This window comes from Lissotriton vulgaris, chromosome 1_2 (assembly GCF_964263255.1).
Source record: "Lissotriton vulgaris chromosome 1_2, aLisVul1.2, whole genome shotgun sequence".
NCBI lineage: Eukaryota > Metazoa > Chordata > Amphibia > Caudata > Salamandridae > Lissotriton > Lissotriton vulgaris.
This window is the reverse complement of record NC_141686.1, coordinates 145,931,364-145,953,263: the sequence shown is the minus strand read 5'-3', so window position 1 is coordinate 145,953,263 and position 21,900 is coordinate 145,931,364. Positions and strand designations below refer to the sequence as shown.

General features: G+C 44.1%; 1 protein-coding gene across 1 annotated transcript in view; it reads left to right on the top strand.

Moving 5' to 3' along the window:
* AGBL3 (AGBL carboxypeptidase 3) overlaps positions 1-21,900 on the top strand; it is a 687,703-nt gene that overhangs the window by 249,541 nt on the left and 416,262 nt on the right. Inside the window, exon 6 of the mRNA XM_086953007.1 lies at positions 18,224-18,374. Coding sequence (XP_086809133.1) covers positions 18,224-18,374 — 151 coding nt within the window. The remainder of the gene's footprint in view (positions 1-18,223; positions 18,375-21,900) is intronic.

Genomic DNA, 21,900 nt, shown 5'->3' with positions numbered 1-21,900 from the left:
CATAATTTTTATGCCTGTCTTTTTATTCATTATTTTGATATTTTTATGACAAATTGTGTATGCCTGAAGAATCATATATTTAGCTCGAATAATTGGTTGAAACTTTAACAAGCAGGTTTTTCCTTTGTATAACAATCTCAGATGTCTTTGCATATGTTTATTGAAAGCATATAAATATAGATGTGAATAATACTCAAGTAGAAGTGAGTTAAAACAAGGACTATAATATATATTTAGTAAAGTCTAAGGGATCTCTGGAAGTTGGTCTGGCACATATTTTAAAATATGCATACTAACTGATAATAAATAAAATCACTGAAAATATTACATTGTGAAACTTTTTTTTTTTTTGATGATCAAATTTATTTGCATTTGAAAAACCAATCATACAAAGGACAGCATATAATTGCATAGTAAATCAAAGTCGATCTTTGGCAGACAACAAAAATCCCGGCCATGATGTAGCATCTCTGAGCATATCACCCCACCTGAGAATCAATGTAACGAGGTAGGAGAGAAATCAAGCACGTAACTCAAGACAGTAGGTTTAGCCATTTGCCCAATACCTGAAGAAATTTCTCAGGACCTCCCCAGGCCTCAAAGATGGGTTACTCCTGGGCAGCGAACCAATCCACCCTCGTATAGTAGGGGGTTTGGCCTGAGCCCAGAACCCAGCGATGTCTCGCTTGGCCACTGCCACAGCAGTGCCCAGAAAGCGTTTATCGGCTCTAGAGCTGTCCAGACCATCAAATACACCCAAAAGAAGGCGTAGAGGATCATGAGAGACCTGCCACCCCAGAGTTTGTGTGAGTTCAGACTCCACACCTGACCAGAATGGAGCGAGCCCAGGGCATAATCAGACCACGTGGTAGAAGTCGGCCAGAGCTTGGCTTCATCCGGTACAGTCTGGGAAGGGACTCAGTCCTGCCCTGTGTAAGCGCGCTAGGGTGAGTTAAGCCATGGGGACGTAATTTAGAGGAGGTCGTCAAAGTTTTGGAAGCCATAAGGGCGTCGCGCCAGTCCGCCTCTTATAGGGGGCCCAGCCATCCCTCCCAGCTGGTTCGCAGTGAGTCTAGGGTGGTAGGGCCATTGTTCGTGAGGGTGCGATATATCCGTGACAATCCTCCTCTGCCTAAGTCCCCCATCATGACCTGGGTCTCCAACTGACTAAACTCAGGAAGCGAGGTGCCTGGCGGAATATGTGTATGAAGGGCGTGGCGGAGCTGTAAATACTAATAAAATTGGGTAGTATGAAGGGAGTGATGCTGTTACAGATCTGAGAAGTCCCTGACGTGGTTTCCCAACTAGACGTCCCCGAGGAGCGAGATCCCGACCCGATCCCACTGCCGGAAACCTTCAAGCTTCGATGTTTCATGCAACCATGTGCCGTGCCATAGAGATGTGTGTTGAGTAAGTCTCTTATCCCATCTCGTTTAGCACAGGGCAGAGCGCCAGGCCACTAGGACCGCCCTGGTGATGTGAGGAATCGCTTGTGGAATGGGGACCCCGTACAAGTAGGCTTGGATTTGTTGGAAGTCCATGGTGCGAAGCTCAGCCCGGTAGGCAAGGTCAGACCAGCCTTTATTGAACCAATCGTGGACAACTATCAGTTTGGTGGAGTCAAAGATAGAAATCCTGCAACGAACCAGGGCTATACGTGGTCTCCCACTTCCCCACAGGAACCTGGTAATTACCCCGTCAAAGTCTCGAAACCAACTACCCGGGAGGTGAAAGGTGGTATTTTGAAGAATGTACAGGAAACGGGAGTGCATCATAATTTTTAAAGAGCGCCCCTCGTCCAAAGGGAATGAAGTGAAGAGATTGCCAGCGCTTAAGATCGGGTTTGGCTTTCGTGACCCAGGGTGTGATGTTAAGGGCCCATTCCAGCTCCGGAAGCAGAGCCACCCAGATCCCCAGGTACTTAAACGATTGTCTCCGTAAAGGGATATTAGGCTGCCAATCAAAACAAGCCCTCGAGGGGTGGAGGGGGATCAGAGTTGACTTCGCCGGGTTGAGTCGGAGACCCGATACGTTCTCGGCCTGGAGCACATCCAAACAGCGCCAACCGGAGCTCTCCGTATCAGCTTACAAAAGAAGTACGTTGTCTGCATATAAGGCAATTTTATCCACCTGGTGGGGATCCCAGGACCACTCCCAGATTTGTGAATCATTGCATATGAGGCAGGCCAGGAGCTCCTTCGTGAGTGCAAATAAGAGTGGCGAGATAGGACACCCCTGATGCGTGCCTCTTCGGATTGGAAACACTTCCGAGATGGCACCATTGTTCACAACTCCTCCCATGGGGTTGGAGTACAGGACATGGATGAGGTGTCTGAAGTGAGGGCCGAAGCCCATCGTGGTGAGAGCATCTTCCAAGTAGCCCCGAACAACTGTGTCAAAGGCCTTCTCAAAATCAATGAGTAGCAGGGCTAGGTATGGTGTGAGGAGGTGGCGGTGGGCCAGGGCAAGGTGGAGACCTCGTATGCAGTGGCGAGTGCCACGCGTTGGCATGAAGCCACATTGGTCTGGATGGATCAATTTGTGTAGCAGGGGACGGAGGTGTTGTGGCAAAGATTTTCATCTCTGTATTAATTAAAGAAATCGGATGGTAGTCCGCACAGGCGAGAGAAGGTGGCTGGGTTTTGGGGATGACCACTATGGTGGCTACATCGATCTCTGAGGGAAAGGAGCTCTTCTTGGCCACGTGCCGGAAGAGGTCAACCAAGTGGGGTACCAATAGATCTCGATATATTGTATAATACTCTTGTGGCAAACCATCTTGTCCCGGTGTTTTTCCAGAATTTATCGGGGAAATAGCCCTGTGTATCTCTTCTGGGGTAAAGGGAAGGTCGAGGTCTGCTGATTCAGCCTGAGCAAGGCAGGGTAGCCTGACCTCTGCTCGGTCTAGCAAATCGACAAGAGAAGACCCAGGGGGTCGGGCTAGCTGGGCATAGTAGTCCGCAAAAACTTGGGCAATGGCCCTGGATGTGTGGTGATGGGTTCCAGCAGTGTCTTGGATTTCGGGGATAAATCTGTTAGCCTTGGGGTAAGAGAACACGTTGGGAAGCAATTTTCCATTTTTGTCACCCCACCCCTACACTCGGGCCATAGAGGAGCGCCACAGCATCTGGGCGACTCCAGGGAGACCTGGCGGATCTCGTCCCGGAGCGCCGCAATTTGTCTGCCGGGGTGAGCGTCATCGGAGTCTACGAGGGTCGATTCCGGCCACGTTGCCTGCATCTCAAGCTGGGTCAGGCGAGCAGCCTGCGCCGCCCCCTTCATGTGCACCAGGCCTCTGGCCACGCCATGTAAGGTGGCCTTACCGGCCTCCAAAAGTGTGCCTGGGGAAGGGACCAAACCGTGGTTGGTAAGGAAGTAGTGCCGCAGTTCTACAGCAAGCACGTCCCTAGTATCTGTGTTCTGTAAGAACCACGCGTTCAGTGGCCAGACCGTTCGCGTCCACTTCATAAAATCACTTGCACAAGCACAAAGAATCATCTACATCTTCTAATATACATTGCAGCGAAATTTTTATTACAATCTGCTGAGCCATTTTGCCGCCAAGTGAAATACAAAGGTCTACATAAAACTCATTGGATTTCAAGCATGTTTGACGTCCAACCTTTTTTCTTTGCACCTTGACCAAACGCCGCAAAACTTTCAATCTTTTGACGATGCAATGGGTGCAATAGGTCTGCAAAGATCCACGAAGATTCGGCAAGCGGGTGCGGAGTTATTAAGGGCTAAAAATAAAAGAAATACCTATCTCTGGTAACTAACTACAGAGTGGCTAGCGCCACCCTGTAAAATATTTCTACTTACCTGCGTGGTACAGGCATATATTTGGAAAAGGCATGTGATGTGAAAAATGCCTGGTAAAAATGTCAATTGACCATTGCAACACAACATCAATACATTTACCATGCTTTCTATGAAGCTCTTACTAACATGGTTTTAGAATATTTTGGAGAGATTGTAAAGGTTTATAAATTGGACTTCCCAAGAAAAAGTCACACCAGAGCAAATGAATCTAAATTCAGTAAATGAAATAAAACTGGCCAGAGTGGGAAGGAAGGATGACATTTTAGTGCTGTTAGAGGGTGTGTGGTTTGACATCTGTAGGGGACAAACATTGTGTTCTGACACACATTTCTAACATCTTTGGCAGCTACTTTATTTATTAATCTTGACTTGCAGCTTGTCTAAAATTTCACATGTTTTATTTCTGAAGGCTACTTCTGGCCACAGATTAATCACCTAGGGGCTGATTCACAGAACTAATCTGAGATAAAATCCTAAACTTACTACTTTTGGTATTCACAGAAGGCCTTTAGTTATAGTAAAGTTAGGACTCCTAACTACAGCGGCAACACTCTTCTTTAGATACACTAATGCTAATTCAAACACCTTCTCAACCTCCAGCTGAGTTATTTTCTTCAGAGGATGAAGATTCTGAAGATGATGATAGATTCTGGGCTGCTCGCAGTCCCTCTGAACTTCTTATAAAATGTCGGGACTTGGATGGCAATGAAGATCTAGAGGAAGAGGACGAAGATTATTCTGCTTGTGGCATGCAACCTGAGCCAGAACCTGTCATGGCACAGATGCCTTTAACACTCATTTCAAATATACAATTCATGCTGGATGATTACTACCAATGCATGTGGAGGGATGCACACCAATTAGTTTAATTTTCGTTCATGTTTGTCTTACTCATCTGGTTTTGGCTACATTTACACAGTACTCCATTTTGTCCTGTTAGTTTGTTCCTTATTTTTCCATTTTCAATCCTTCTTTTTTATCTGTGTCTCAATGAGCTTTCAGCTCCAATTCACACACAGGATACATTCTGCCATTTTCCAAGGTTTCTACTGTTTAAACTGTGTCTCAAGATGGAGATAAGAGCGGTGTAATTTTAGCGTCCATGGCAGTGTTCCCTCATGAAGGGCAGTGTGGTGCCCGAAATGCATTGGAATTTTAATAAACATTGCTTTGGACGAACCTCTGCATTTGTCGTGTTTGAACCCAAGGTCCGGAGGACACAGTTTAAACAGTAGAAACCTTGGAAAAAGGCAGAATGTATCCCGCGTCTTCGGATGATTACTACCGCCATTTTCCGAGTTCAGTACAGGCCTCTCCAGCACCTCAAACACCTATTCTGCCTCTTCCTACTAAAGAGCCTTTAATCACACCTTCTGCGTTGACGGCCAAGACTCAACATCAAAACACTCCTCAGGTCATAGAAGAGGACAATGACGATGATAATGATGATGATGTTGACAGAGAGGAGAGTGAGCTGGACGACAGATCCATTCTTTCTGAATGGGACAACTACCAAATTCAAACGCCATCTCCTACTCCAGCTCCTCTGGATTCTCCACCAGTCGACATAGGTAGTTTTCATTTACTCATGGAAAGAGCGGCAAAAAGATTCCAACTTCCTATGACCACAACAGAAGAAGATTGTTTCTTATATAGGATAGGATACACATTTATAAAGCGCACGAATGCAAACAGCGTCTTGGCACTAGTGTAAGTGAGGAGTGTCACCCAAATGTCCAAATATACTTGTCAAAATAACAGAGTTTTTAGAAGCTTCCTGAAGATTCTGTGATTGGGTTGCAGTCGCAAAGTAGATGGCAACTTATTCCACAACTTAGCTGCACGATGGGAGAATGTTTTGCCACCCCATCTGGCTCTCCTAATTTTGTCTATTTGCATGAAGCAAGCCTTGCTGGATCTTAATGTCCTGGCTGGAATATAGGGCCTGAATAATCTCTGCAAGTCCTTCGCCCCTCGACCATAGAGCACTTTATGGACAGTGCATAAACTCCAACCTTTGCTGTGGAGGGAGCCAATGAAGGGCTCCAGTACCCTTTGAGGTGGAACTGCCCTTGGGGATCATTAGCAGCAGCCTGACAGATGCATTTTGCAAAGACTGTAGTTTGTTACTCTGGGCTTTGTCAATCTCTAGAAACAACGCGTTACAGTAGTCAAATTTAGACAGCAGAAGACCAACTACCACTGTCTTTTGCAGAGCCTGGCCAATTAAAGGGAAGATTTTTTTAACTTTTTTATCAGGAAAAAACAGGACGAGGTAAGGCTGTTTACCTGTGCTGAAAAATTGAGCTGAGTGTCAAGGATAATCCCTAGGTTTCTAACTTTAGACACCGGCTTAGGGCATTCTCCTGCACTTGTTGGCCACCACGCAGCATTCCACAGGGATTGTCCTGGCCCAAATTCCATGACTTCCGTTTTATCTGTATTGATCTTTAGGTAGCCCTGGTTCAGCCAGGTCAGGATCTCCAGAAGGCAACCATGGAACCTGGCAGCCGTATCCACAGGTTGTTTAGCCGGTGAGATGATAAGCTGAGAATCATCCGCGTAGGACACGATAGCCAAACCATGCTTCCTAACAAGTCTCACCAAGGGGGTGACATAGATGTTAAAAAGTGTTGGTGAGAGTGCAGAGCCCTGTAGAACGCCACAGGGGAGACTGAATCACTCACACAGTTTTTGTTCTCTCCCTTCCAAAAATGATGCCAGGAGAGCCAGAGCTGATCCCCCAGTACCAATGTCCTGTAGCCGCCGGACTAGCACCAAATGATTTACAGTATCGAAAGCTGCCGACAGGTCTAACAAGAAGAGAATTGCCTTACCCCCACTGTGGACAGTCTTCCGAATTTCCTCAGTTTCCTCAGTTGCTATTGTAAGAGCAGTTTCTGTGGAATGGTGGCTTCTAAAGCCATGCTGGGTCGGGTCCAGTAGATTGTTAGCATCCAGGTACTCTGTTAGGGTATTGTTTAGTATTTTCTCCAGCACTTTGGCTGCCATAGGGAGACCTGCAATAGGACGATAATTCTTAAGTTCGGAAGGAACCAAAGTGGATTTCTTCAGAATAGGTCATTTCTATATGATTTTAAAGAACAGCCTTATTGATTCTATCATTGATTTTATTTGGCAAGAAGGGCTTAAAATCATGCAAAACCCCAATTCAGTCCCCGCTATTCTGCCAAGGCTGGATAAAAAATACAAGGCACCTACAAATACACCTGCTTGTCTAATTTCTCAAACAAAGCCTGATTCCATTATTACTCAGGCAGCACAACGTCGGTCTAGAAATCCTTCATCTCCTATATCCGCACCACTTGACCGAGAAGGTAGACGCCTTGATGCTATAGGCAAAACATTTTCTACAATGGCAGCAACTACAGTGCGTGCGGCCAATTCAATGGCTATCCTTGCTCGTTACGACCGGCAAATGTGGTCGGACATTTCCTCTCTAGTAGAATTGATACCAGAATCTTCTAAAGCAGAGGCAATGAAAATTCTTCCTGAAGGAGAGAGGATTTCTTCTGAAATGATTGATTGTTCCATAGACCTGTCTTCCACTGGTTTCCTCCTTTTGGCTGGTGCTGCAGCTCTCAGGAGACTGGTCTGGCTAAAGGCCACATCTTTTTGTCAAGAGGTGCAGACGAAAATATTAGACATGCCTTACGATGGCAAATCTTTGTTTGGCCAACATATAGACGATGCCTTTCAAACGATAAAGAAAGACACCGACACGGCCCGTGCTCTCGGAATTCTCCAATTTAAAAGACAAACTTTTCGAGGTGCTAGAGGTCGTGGATCCTCGTCCTCCTTTCTAGGAAATTCCAGACAGTATAAACAAGGGCAACGACGTTACTCCTCCCAGGGTCAGCAATCGTACAGGCAGCAGCATTCTTCTTCCTATAGACAATACAGAGGTAAATCCTCTTACAGAGGAAAAGACTCTTCCAAAAAACCATGACTTTTGCCACTCACCATCTCTAACTCCGCCCGATTGTTCAAGGGTTGGAGGTCGAATCTCCCACTTTACTCAAAATGGTCACTGATTACTACAGATCAATGGGTTCTGGATATTGTACGCAGGGGACATGCATTGGAGTTTCTAAAGATTCTTCCCAATTCTCCACCAAAAGGTCCACCTTCTACCAAGAAAAGGTGCGATTGAAGTGGTACCAAAACTACAAAGGGGCAGAGGTTTTTATTCGAGGTTCTTCCTCATACAGAAAAAGTAGGGAGAATGGCGCCCTATCCTGGACCTACTTGCCCTAAACAAATACATCAAAAAGCAAACGTTTTGCATGTTGTCCCTTCAGGAGGTACTTCCTTTGCTGTCTTTAGGAGAGTCTATGACAACTTTGGATCTTCAAGATGCTTATTTTCATCTTCCAAATCTGGAAAGACACAGAAGATTTCTCAGATTCAGAGTAGCCTGGAAGGACTTCCACTTCAAAGTTCTTCCATTCGTCCTTCGTTCCACCCCCCGTGTGTTCACCATAGTCCTCGCACTGGTGGCAGCTTACCTTCGCCTGCAAGGAGTGCACATCTTCCCATACCTAGATGACTGCCTGCTGAAGGCACGGTCATTCGAACAGGCTTCCAAACACACTCAAATCTGCAGGTCCCTCTTTCAGTCCGTGGGCCTTACATTCAACATAGAAAAGTCTAATGTTCTTTATTCTCAAAACAGACTTTTCTTGGGAGCCATTCTAGACACCAAGCTAGCAAAAGTTGTTGTGTCGTACGAAAGACGTCTGCGTCTTTGCAACCTCCCTCCTATTAAAAGAGTCCGCTTCTGTCCGACAGTTGAAATCTTTCCTAGGGATGTTGTCCTCTTGCATCCCTCTTATCCCTCACTGCCGGCTAAAAATTAGACCTATTCAGGAGGAGTTGGACAAACAATGGGCTCAAGTTTCTGGAACCTTCAACGATATAGTCAGAATCACATCTCGAATGAAAAAAGGTCTCTTGTGGTGGACTCTCGAAAAGAACGTATCTTCAGGTCGTCAATTCCGAATGGACGCTCCAAGTTTCACTCTCACAACAGATGCATCCCTAGAAGGCTGGAGTCCACATCTTCAGGGGCTAACAGTAAAAGGAAAGTGGAACATTCATTAAAAGACCTGGCACATCAATCTACTAGAGCTGCTGACCATTTTTCGTACACTAAAAGCTTTCTATTCCATCATACAGGGAGCATCAGTGTTGGTTCGAACGGACAAACAACGTGCATGCTCTACATAAACAAAGAAGGAGGCACATGATCCATCCTAATGTCATATCAAGTTCAGCAGATTAGGGATTGGATGATTCATCAACAGGTCGACCTTTCAGCAGTGCAAATTCTGGGAGCGTCAAACAATCTTGCGGATTCACTAAGCAGATCTTCCACAACCAACCACGAGTGGAAATTACATCAACCCACACTGATTCGCATTTTTCAAGTATGGGGTCGTCTGAATCTGGATCTGTTCGCAACACATCTGAACCGCAAATGCCTGTTTTATGCAAGTTGGCTTCCCCAACCAGAGTCATTCGCAAATGCCTTTTTGATGAATTGGTCGAAAATATATGCCTTTTCCACCAATACCTCTAGTTCCCAGAGTTCTTCGAAAAATGAGGAAGGAACCATGTCCCATTATTCTATTAGCTCCCAGATGACCTCGACAAGTCTGGTTCACGGAACTCCTGATTCTGTCACAGTGCGACCCGATCGTTCTTTGCCCTCTTCCGAATCTTCTAACCATGGATCAGGGCCAAGTATGTCATCCCGACCCAGCATCTCTACGCTTAGCGGCTTGGAACCTGAGCACTATGAATTTCTGAATTTGAACATTCCTGCAGATTGTAGAGAGGTCCTGGCAAACGCCAGAGCAGCTTCGACTGTGAAGACATACAAACTCAAATTGAAAAGATTCTGTCTATGGTGCAATGATGCCCAGGTACATCCTATACATTCCACGCCGAAGCAACTTTTGCCTTTATTTTTACACTTGGCAAAGTCGGGCCTCTCGTTTGCTACCTTAAAAGTCTTTCTAGCAGCAATCTCACGGGTCCGTCAAGATGGCTCTAACTCTCTTTACTCTTCCAAAGTCATTCAACAATTTTTTAGAGGTCTTTTTCGATGTTTCCACCAATTCGTCAACCAACTCCTCCTTGGCATTTGAACATTGTATTGGCACGACTAATGAAACACCCGTTTGAGCCAATTCGTAAGGTCGATCTCAAATACATTACTTGGAAGATTTCTCTACTTCTGGCTCTCACTTCCTCACTTCAAGTAAATGACATACAAGCGTTTACTACTAAACCACCTTTTCCTCAGTTTACCAAGGACTCGGTCTTGCTCCGCACCAATCCAGCCTTTATCCCCAAAGCGCCATCAGACTTCCACCTCAATGAACCAGTTGTTTTAAGGTCATTTTTTCCTAATCCTCAAACACCAGCAGAGAGAGCACTTCATTCTTTGGATATTAAGAGGTATCTAAAATTCTACCTTCAAAGGACGGCTACTTTCCGTAAGTCTGACCAGCTGTTTGTGGCCTACGGGCGGATGCGAAAAGGACATCCAGTCACCAAACAAACAATTGCACGCTGGATATCTACTGCGATTGCTTTTTGCCATCAGCAAGCGGGAAAACCACTTACTACAACTGTTCAAAAGCATTCTACTAGAAAGGTTTTCTCTTCTACAGCACTGTTTGCTGGTGTGCCTCTTCATCACATATGCAGAGCTGCAACATGGTCCAGCAGGCATACCTTTACGAGACATTACTGTCTGGATGCTGCAGACAAAGTTGACTCAGCTGTGGGACAGGCAGTCCTACGAAATCTTTTTAAATAAGGTGAGCCTCTGTTGCTTCCTTCCTCCTGTATACAAGGTACTTCTTTTCTTTGATATATACTTCAGTCTTTTAGTACTGTGTATTATTATGATTATTATTATTATGATTAATATTATTATTATTATGATTATTATTATTATTATTATTATTATTATTATTATTATTATTATGCTGAATGATAAGTACCTTGTATTATCCTAACTCCACTGCTCACTATTCTTATTCAAGCATGTGAATCTATGAAAGACACCCCAATACTGGAGAAAAACAAAAGTTACTTGCCTGTAAACTGTGGTTCTCCAATCATAGATTCCCATGCGACCCTCCCTCCTCCCCTCAGAGGCTCTCTCTTTATCTCTTGGCTCTATATTACTCTTGTGCTATGAAAATCTGAGGGCCTGAGCCTCTGAGGAGAACATTCTAAGAGAGTGCTGACGCCTGATTGTTCGGAATTTGGACCAAAACATAATGACTATGATATATCATAGAAGTGATATGTTTTCTATCTAGGGAAAACTCTATGGTTTTTGTTTTCTCTATGTATATATGCTTGTTTTAGGACTACATTGCTATGTTATGTACCGTGGGACTCCCACTTCGACGACGGGGAATATTCAAGCATGTGAATCTATGAAAGACACCAATACTGGAGAACTACAGTTTACAGGTAAGTAACTTCTGTTCATCCTGGGTACTGTGCAAGGAGCCCCTTAGCATCTGTAAATGGTTGGGTAATCAGGACACCTTCCTAGTCGTGAACCGATCTTTGAATGGCAGGGCAGACAACCTCTGCTGCCGGCAGCTAGTGAGTACAAAGGGAAATGGTCCCAGAAGACTATAAACATTTAAATAACAAAAGCTAAATAGAGAGTAAGGGAAAAGAAAAACACAAATGTATACAATTCAAAGCACCATTGTTATTTAATCACAATGCGCCCAAGCAAAGTATATTAATGTATACATGATTAAACATCGTAAAGATGGTGTGTCCCATTGGGATGGAGGAAGGGAGGGAAGAGTGTGAGGGGAAGTAAGTGCTGGATTCGTGCTAGTGGTACAGTGAAGGTCAGACAACATCAATTACAATGGCTATCAAACAAAGCCACACATATGTTCAGTTCATGTTCAAAAGATATGACATCCTGCCATGCTTCCGAAAGAAAGGAGTCTAAATCACGCTTTGGGTGGAAGCTCGCAAGTGGACCGGCTGTCAACATTTCGACCCCACAACAGGATAGGCGTGGTACAACCTTAAAAGGGGGTCTTGCTCAGGACTGTGGTAGGGGTAGGGGGGCAAAGACTTCCTGGAGCCAAAGAAATAAAAGGAAAGAATCAAACTACTGTTTGAGGTTCAAAACGATACACATATTAAAAACAGCAAGGTGGAAAGGAAAAGGCTAATACTAATACTGACGTGGGTCCTAAGACCACACACGAGTCCTGAAGTAACGCGGTGTAGTCAATGGGAACAATGTAGAGAGGCTGTATCTGCAGTGGGAATTAAAGTAAACAAGGATCGCCAGCTCGTGAGTATAAACATGCCAGCAAAACTGTCAAGGTGCAATGGCCGAGGTCAAACAAATTAAATGAAATACACTTACAGAGAATGGGTTCGAAAAATCACCGTCCTCGTGGTGGTTCCATAGCAACAAATGTCAAGGAGCCGATTAGGCACAATTAATCATGCCGGTATCCTACGAGAAATACACAAAGAGCCGGTAGCTAGTGAATCATGAATGGCAGCTACACTCAGATGTGGCGCAGGGCACCTTCCAGAAATGGTGAGATGCAGCCATTGACTACCTTTGATCTTTGACCTTTGATATGCTTATGGCTTGGTGCAGCACCTTCTAGATTGATTGGTTGCAGGCCAAACTATATAATGTCTTGTTCGCTTTATCTTTGGCCCAGCAAGGATATGCAGGGGGCCACTGTTCAAGGATACTTGACAGCCTTATCTGGCTTTTTACGTTTGTCGAATTAGCTGTCCAAATCACTTGTTGTGATGAGATGAGATGTCTTAAAGGTTTGCAAGATATGTTTCAACCAGAATCCTTTCTGAAATCTCAGTAGTAATTATATTTGGTCACCCCTTTCCTAATGTGTACCCCAACTGCCTTATGCCACCTTTTTGGGGATGAAATGATGTTGCGAGCTCAAGCTGTATTTCTGCCGAAGGTAGTGATACCTTTTCATGTGAGGCGAACTATCACTTTTCCAGCATTCTTTGTTCCGCCTTACCCCTTGAAAGAGGAGGAGAAACTTGAAGGTCTGGATAAGAAAAGAGCTCACAGTTTCTACACTGATTGTACCAGAAACCATTGAGTCGACGATCATCCGTTGTGGGATTCTCTGTAGCAAAGGCAGTACAGAAACAGACCATCTCAAGATGTATTAAGACTCCATCGACTGGGCCCCAAGTGAGCCTTGAACTTTTACATCAATCTCAGCAAAGACCATTGAGTGGATGATCAGCTTTTTGTGGGGGTTTCTGGAGCTGAACATGGAAAGACAGTGCAGAAAAAGACTTAGTTCAGACCTACAGGACCTTTTGTCCTGAGCCACCCCACAAATCCACCACTTTGGGAGGTACTGCATTGGTATCCACCCGAAAGGTGTGGAATCTGCCACTAAAAGTAACTTTTGAAAGAACAAGTTACTTTCCTTTGGTAATGCTCTTTCAGATGGATATTCTATCTAACCACAGATTACTCACCACCCTCCCATGTCCCTCTTCTGTGGAATGATTGCCTTTTCGATCTATAAAGGCTCCAAATTAGAGATCTGTGCACTGGTCCTTCCATTTTGCCAATGAGCTCTGAGGGTATGTACAAGCCTTCAAAAGAAACTGAAGTAAGCACTGATAGGTGGCACTTATATGCAGCTCCATTGTCACTTTCGGGGCAGAACAAAATTGGTGTGGAACCACACAGCACCCCCTATTTTTTAATTTTTTAATTTTAGAAAATTTGTAAAGCGCACAAATAGCCAAGGGTGTGTCCACTATGCTGTCCATGAAATGATTACTGTTTAAAAAGCCAAGTTTTTATCTGTTTGCGAAAAGAAAGAAGAGAAGTGCAGGTTTTGATTTGACTAGGAAGACTGTTCCAAAGTTTGGTGGCGGTCACTATAAAGGACCTGTCACCCCAGGAAACTTTCTTGGGCCTTGGGACCTGCACAAGACAGGCCGTAGATGAGCGGAGGGATCTTACAGGCATCTTTTAAGAAAGCAGGTCCTAGGGAGTGAATTGCCTTATAGGCAATACAGAGTGCCTTAAATGTAGTTCTTTTCTTTACTGGCAACCAGTGAAGCTGTTCAATAGTGCTGGAAATAGGGGTAAACTTGCGGGTCGCAGTGATCAATCTGGCCACAGCATTCTGCACCAACTGTAGTTTTTTTATGACTCCTTCCTGAGCATTGACTAAGAGCCTGTTACAGTAATCAATGCGAGATATCACTAATGCACTGACCAAAGTCCTGGCCATACTCATGGGAAGGTAAGGGAGGAGTTTTTTTGATCATTCTCATAGTATAGAATGAGGATGACACCACAGCATTAACATGGTGCATAAGTGTAAGTTTAGTGTCCAGTATGACCCCTCAGATTTCTTGCTTTGGTCACTGAGGAAGGGGGTGGTCCAAGAACAGCAGGCCACCAAGTGGGTGACCAAACTGGGGAGAGATTACCAAACACCATCACCTCCGTTTTATCGGAGTTAAGCTTCAGGCAATTTGTGGACATCCAGTCACTTATTGCTAACATTCCTGAATTAAAATTAGAAGCCACTTTATCTCCGTTTTTATTAATAGCCAAGACAATCTGGGTGTCATCAGCATAGGATGTCACCGCCAGGTGATGGAATTTAATGACCCTCACCAAGTCCTACACATAGATATTAAATAGTGTTGGGCTTAGCGAGGATCCCTGGGGGACACCGCAAGGGAGAGTAAGAGGTGGTGAAATGAAATTGCCAAAGGCAACGGATTGTACTCGATCAGCAAGAAAAGAGGAAATAAGATCCCTAGCACCATGTGTGATCCCCACCGCTGAGACACGGTCGATCAAGATGGAATGATCGACCGTGTCAAACGCGGCGGACAGGTCCAACAAGATAAGCACTGCCGATCCTCCCCCATCGAGTGTCATCCTGATTTCATCTGTGGCTTTGATAAGCGCGGTTTCTGTCCCATGTCCCTTCCGGAATCCAAATTGCGAGTTATCCAAACAATTATTGTGATCAATATACTCTGAAATTTGGATATTCATGATCTTTTCAACAATTTTGGCGGGGAGAGGGAGGCAAGCTATAGGTCTATAGTTGGCACCTTTAGAGGGATCTAAAGAACTCTTCTTAATGAGAGGTTTAATAGTTGCTTTCTTCCAAATGGAAGGAAAGATGTTAGAGGAAAACATAGCATCAAATATTTCCGTGAGTTTGGGACCTATGATGTCAGGAAACATTTTAAGAATGGAAGGGGGACATGGATCTTCCGGCGAGCCAGAATTGATAGTGCATAGCAGGTGTGATACCAGTTCTGACGGGACCTGAGTAAAATTCTGAAAGGAATGACGGAAGGTTGAGTCAGGCGCGATAGAACCTGAGCCCGCCAAGTCCTTATGATCCTTAGGAGTGGAAGGTGAATGTCCAGTACTGATTGCGTGTGCCTTAAATTGAGTATAGATGTCAGTCACTTTACTTTGAAAGTGATCCGCCAAGGAATCGCAGAGTTCTTGAGTAGCTATGATGGGGATGGATGTCACTTGACCAGAAAGACGTGTCACTACCTGAACGAGTTGTTTCACAGAGTCATGTGCAAGATTAATTCGGGTACTGTAAAATTGACTTTTTTCCATGGCGATGAGTTGTTTATATTTAGACATCATGATTTTGTAGCAGGATTTTTGATCTGGGTCATAGTGTTGTCTCCATCTACGTTCCTGACGTCTACATTTTTGCTTTTCCTGCCTTAGGACATCATTGTACCAGGGTGCAGACTTAGAAGCCCAATTGATAGATTGTTTCTTTAAAGGGACCGTCAAACTCACTGTGTTCTGAATCCAGTTGGTGTAATTAATAGCTCCTAACTCAGGATCAGTCACAGTGGATGGCAGCGAAGTTAGTAGTGATGACTGAGATGCAAGAATATCAATGCTTTTCCAAGCTCTAAAATGGTTAATGGATAAGGGATTTTTAGTTGGGGAGGGAATATCTTTTAGTAAAAAATCGAAAAGAATAGCAGAGTGATGTATGACTAGAAAAAAGACCATCCAGAAGGTGGCCCGCAGTATGGGTGGGACCAGAAACTAGTTGTGGGAGCCCTATTACTTTCAATTCTGATAAAAGAGCTGCAGTGTCAAGGTTGTCCAACACCTCGAGGTGAAAGTTAAAATCACCCAATATAGTATACTGGCATTCGCCTGCCAAAGGTTCCAATAAAATTTCCAAATTGTCAAGAAATGCACCCCGAGGTCCTGGAGGACGATAGATAAGCGTGCCTTTAAAAGGGGAGGCATGGGGAGTGGCAATTGTAAAAGTAATTGCTTCACAAATGGTGGTAGGGACAACCTCCATTCGTACTATTAAATTATTACGGTATATAATGGCCAGGCCACCTCCTTTTTTCGGGGGTGGTCTGTCCATTCTGATGTTCGAGAATCCGTCAGGGGTTGCAGTGACAAAGTCAGGTCCACAGGAGAGATCACCCCAGGTTTCGGTTAAGAAAAGAAGATCAAAGAAGAGGCGCCACCTACCTCCTGGCGTCACCTACCAGCTGCTTTTTTAGTTTCTAGATCCAATCTGACATCTGGGGAAATTCGCAAGGTGAGGAATCTGGTAGATAAAGTGTCCACCAGAAAGAGGATTACTAAAAGTACGTAACTTGTTCTTTTGAACTTCTTGCTGACTTGTAGCAAAGTTTATTTAGTATCTTTTATTTTTTTTAATTATAATGTACATACTGCTCTCTTTACCTTTTTTTAATTGCATTTGCTTTATGGCATAACACATTGTTTAGTTTTTAGCTTACACATCTGTTTCTTAGTATTTCACCATACATGGATGGAACTATGTTGAAATGGTTGGAGCAAACCATGACAGCAAAGATGAGTGAATCAAATATTTTATCTTAAGGTTGCAGCGTATCGTAGAATTCTCAGTGCTCCTTGGGTGTGTGTTGGGTTGTTAGGGGTTAAAGAGGGCAATGACATGTGGAGGAGCTATAGATCCAAAAATTGCACTCCCACAGTAAACTGGGAAAAATGACACCTTACAGTTTGTTTGTAGGTCACCTGTAGAGACAGGTTGCAAAAGACCTTTTGTGGCCCATACCAAAAACTTACAGCGGGTTTCCCAAAAGCAATCTTTTGTGTCTCTCTCATTTGCTTGCTTCTTATTTGATGACTTTCCTTCCTCTTCTTGTGCTTTTCCCTCCCCTTTAGGATAGTTTATTTGCCATCCTTTTGATCGGTTGACTTGTATCCTTCCTATACTCACAGTTGGGAAACTTTTTTCTTTATTCCTTCAGAACTCTATGAGAGTGCTTTTGTTTTCTTGCACACTTCCTCGTGTGCTGCACCCCCAGTTTCTCCCCCTCCCCATGCTCGGTGTTACTCCCTCTTTTCCTGACTCCCACCTTATCTATTCCTTTCGCCAACCCGTCTTTTCTTATTTGTATCTTTTTTATTCCTATCCCATCTTCGGGCTCAGTCTCCTCCATTGCTACCCTGCCACTTGGCCTTGCTGCTCATGTTAACTTCTCCCCCACCCACTCCTCTACTGCTCGCCACCCCTGACATCACAATTCTAATATACACTTCTTGGAGGGCTTGGTAGCTGCTATGTGCTTCTTAGTCGCTTCATTTGTGAAATGTGCGCTTTGAAGTGATTTAAATTAATTGTTCCTAAATATTAACCAGTAAATAAAAATAAAACAAAATGGTGGCCAACTCATACGATATGCGCATGCGTGGTGATATATGCGTGCACATAGATTATCATATTAGGCTACCATAGAGTCTTGATGCATATATGGGATACACATTTTTGCACTATTTTCTCTTTCTTTTTTAAATGCTGCACAGCACAGCAACGGCCATTCGCAAGTCTAGTAGGTTGGATAGGTGATACCTTTTGGCTTTGCCAATGCTTTTTAACAACATGGTGCTAGACCCAAGGGGAACTTGTTCCTCACAGGGTTCTCTTTAGGTTTAAGCCATTTACCTGGGAAGCAAATAAGGGGGACCGTCATCGGAAAATCTTACTATGGGGTAACACATATAGGTTGCAAGTAATCCAGTGGTTACGACACAATAGTACAAGAAGACAAAAGTCAAAAGTGTGTTCTAGGATACACAACTTCAGTTGAGAAGAACATTTGTAGTTTATACTAAGAACAGTTCTTTAAATGTTCAAGGTCATACCATCATAATAAAAAGTAGTTGTATTATTCCCAACCACAAGCAGGCTTAAATAGGTCGTTTACTGTCTGTTAACACCTGATTTGGAATAGTACCTTATGTCTAACTTTTGTATGATTTATTTCCCTCCAGCCAACAAATCATCCTATTTCATCTGCTCCCGGGTTGGCGGTAACCGGCACTTAAGGGATGTCACCACTCCATTCCACGAAACGTTATCTAACAAGACGCTAATCTTCGAGTCCCGATTCGAAAGTGGCAATCTGCAGAAGGTGGTCCAGGTGTAAGTTTCCTTCTCTGTCTGTGCCTGATGCCTGCAAGTTAACTCACTCATTCTTTTACATAAACATTTTTATTTGTTCAGCAGTTTGGTGCCTCTGTACTGAATAGATAGCTGAACTAAAGAGACTGCATAGCCTCCAGCACTTCGACCACCACCAACCTTATGGCTTCTACGCCTTGCTGTATGTGCATTTGACATACCTGGTAAAAAAAAACATAGTTCTAACTTTGGTTTATGGGAAGAGTTTGGGAATAGGTAGGTAGTTTGTCTGTGTTCTCCTGTGCTGTCTTAGAAAGATAATTCCATATATAAGCAACATCTTCGGCTACAATAACATGGAAGCTTTGAATAATGCACGTTCCTGAACAGGCTGCATATGAGCACTAAACTGTGTCTTCAAAGAAGAATGTTATGAAAAGGAGTTGTCAGATAAAGTTTACAAGTGGTGAACTTAAAAGGCATGCACAGCAAAATCTTGCATAGCGGATACTGTAGGGAAAGGGCCGACATTTTCATGGCATCTTTAAGAAAGCCTGTATGCGTACTTGTCTTTACTTTGTGATTTATCAGAAGCTATAAATTCAACATCATATTCTCATGATTGTATCTGAGCCCACCCACCTGCTGAGTGGTGTGCCACAGGGCTCATCACTCAACCCGACTCTTTTCAATGTTTACATGTCCCCTCTAGCAGCCACAGTAGCCCCCCATGGAATCCGAATGATCACCTACGCCTGTGACACACAATTGGTGGTTGGGCTAAACCAAGCAGACCAAAAAACCCATTCCCTTTACACCTGTCTTAATGACATCTCAAGCTGGATGGACGCCTCCCAGTTTTAGCTCAATGGAGGAAAAACGGAGATTATGATTTTGGGCATTACTCTCAGTTTCAATCCAAATTCAATGTGGCCACCTTGCATAAGCCCAGCCCCGGTCAAGAAAACAGAAATTAACCCCTTGCATGCGGATGACGGCCCCCAGCCGTCATGCACTACGGCGCTTGTGTGCTGATGACGGCTGGGGGCCGCCATAAACCCGCCCACTTGCGATTTTGCAGCACAGGCGCAGAATCGCGGCCGCATGCAAGGGGTTAAGAGCCTGGCCGTCTGGTGGGACCAGGACCTGATTCGCAGGATGCAGGCTAGGAAAACGGCAGCCCTCTGCTACCGCCTACTTAGAATGGCCCGAAAGGTCTTGCCGCTCCTCCCCTTTGAATTCAGGAAAGTAATGGTCCAATCACTTATACTTTTGAGAATCGATTATGGGAATGCTCCATATTTGGGCGCTCCCATCTCAGCAGTCACGAGACTCCAATCAGTGCAAAACAGCGCCGCCAGACTCCTGACGGGAACCACTAATAGACTATCAACAAGACCTGCTCTTCGTTCCCTTCACTGGGTCCCAGTTCAGGAACGGATTAGATTCAAGGCCTTGTGCTTAGTACATCAGTCAATGCAGGGACGTGGCCCACCCATTAACTCCACCATGATACGTCCATATAAAGCCAATAGGAATCTTCGATCAGATGATCTGTATCTAGCAAAGATCCCCAGGATCAAGAGGTCTAAAAGTGGTGGTAGGTTTTTTTCTTATAATGCCTCCAAACTCTGGAACTCCTTGCCTCTACACCTTTGCACAGTCCATAATCACCTGGCTTTCAGGAAGCAATTAAAGACCATGCTCTTCCCTAAGCCCTTCTGTCTCCCCTGTGTCAGTTACTAGCGATGGGATGCTTCGGGTAGCCATGCGCTCTATAAATGGCTTTCCATTCCATGACAGCAAAGTAAACCAATTGAAGGGATAGGGCAATTAGAGATTAGGACTAATGCAGCCAAACACCAAGCACTTCTTAAACAAATAAACATTAGCAAAACCTGTAGGTCTACTGGGTTTGTCAATGTGTTTTTTTGCCATGATGCACAGCTAGGCACCTGTTGTGCAACATGGCAAAAAAAAAGCTATGATGTGGTCAGTACTGGCTTCGTCATATCTCTTTCTCTTTTAGGTCAAGCCTGACATGCGTTGTTGCACGCTCGATCTAAAAATCGTAAAGCATCAGTCAAAATGCACTGTGTCAGTAAAGTAAAGACATTCCGAGGGCGCAATGGCTTTAGTCTAACATAATCCCCATCACCAAAAACGAATGGGGTTACAAACTGGACAGTGACCCTATCCATTCTGTATCATAGGAACCTCACTGATAGAATATTCTCGGGAAGGGAGCCTGGAACACTTTCATTTGAATAGAACAGTCAATTGGTAGTGGGAGGTAAGCACCCCATGCCATGTTCGTTGTCTGGGGGTGCCTCTTTAACTAGTATGGGAATCTAGATTTCACTACATTTTCCTTATGTAGAAAACAACTTCTTTTTATAGTAGTAGGACCACAGTCCCTAACGGAAGGGAATGTGCTGCACTATCCAAAATCACCTGCAGCCTTGACTAAGAGAAAGTAAAATAAGCATTTGCAATGCAATAGGCCTCGCATTTACGCGAGTTTAAGTTATTGGCATTGTAAATGACAATGCATTTTATTTATGTTTTAAAAACAATAATAAAATGCATTGCTATTTGCAATGTCAATAGCACAAACTCACGTAACTGCGAGACCTATTGAATTGCAAATGCTTGTTTCAGAGGCTATTGTGTTTTGCTCAAATCACTCACTGCATGGAGGGAATCCGAAAGTAATGTATTTTTTTATGTGGAAAAATCCCAACTTCTAAAGGATCCCACATAAATGAAAGGAGCCCAGATTTAGAAAAACAGAGTTATTTCCTTCAAAGCACACAGTGTGTCATGGGATTAGCAGAAACTGGAGCTGGTGAATTCTTGTTTTAAACCATATAACTGCAAACTTCCCCTCTCCATGTAATCATATTTTGGAAAAAATACAAAATGTAAACTTTATCCCGATTGTGTTTGAGAGGATCCTGGAAAATATTGTATACGACTGCGTAAACATATTGGATCGTTTGTCACATATGCTAATTAGAATTGTTTGCATTCTCTTTGTTATGCGGCAGCGCTATATTTATCGGGTTCTTTATTCATAAAAAAGCGTTTCGAAATGACGGCGTTTGGCTACGCACACGGTTTTTCTCTGTTATACATAGGCCTTTGTGCCGCCACAGTCATGTATCAGAATACTGGGTCATGGCAAACCCCCATATAAGTCAATGCTACACGCTGTGGTGCAGGCGTGAGTGGGTAACTGAGTGCACTGCACATACATTGTGTGTGAGTACACTGCACTAGCATTATCTGTGAGTACAGCACTCTAACTGTGCCCGTTAGATTAAATGATTTGCCCAGAATCACAGGATATTGAGGCGACGCGGAGACTCAAACCTGGTTCCATAATCAGCAGCTCTGGCTGTTACGCCATGTCCTCTCCCCATCCTCTTGATTTTATATCAATAATTGAGTCAAAGGGCCTTACACATCACGTTCCACTGATGAATAATCTCACAGAGCCGTCCTATCTAGGTAGGACGATCAGTGTGAATCGTGCAATGTGTGA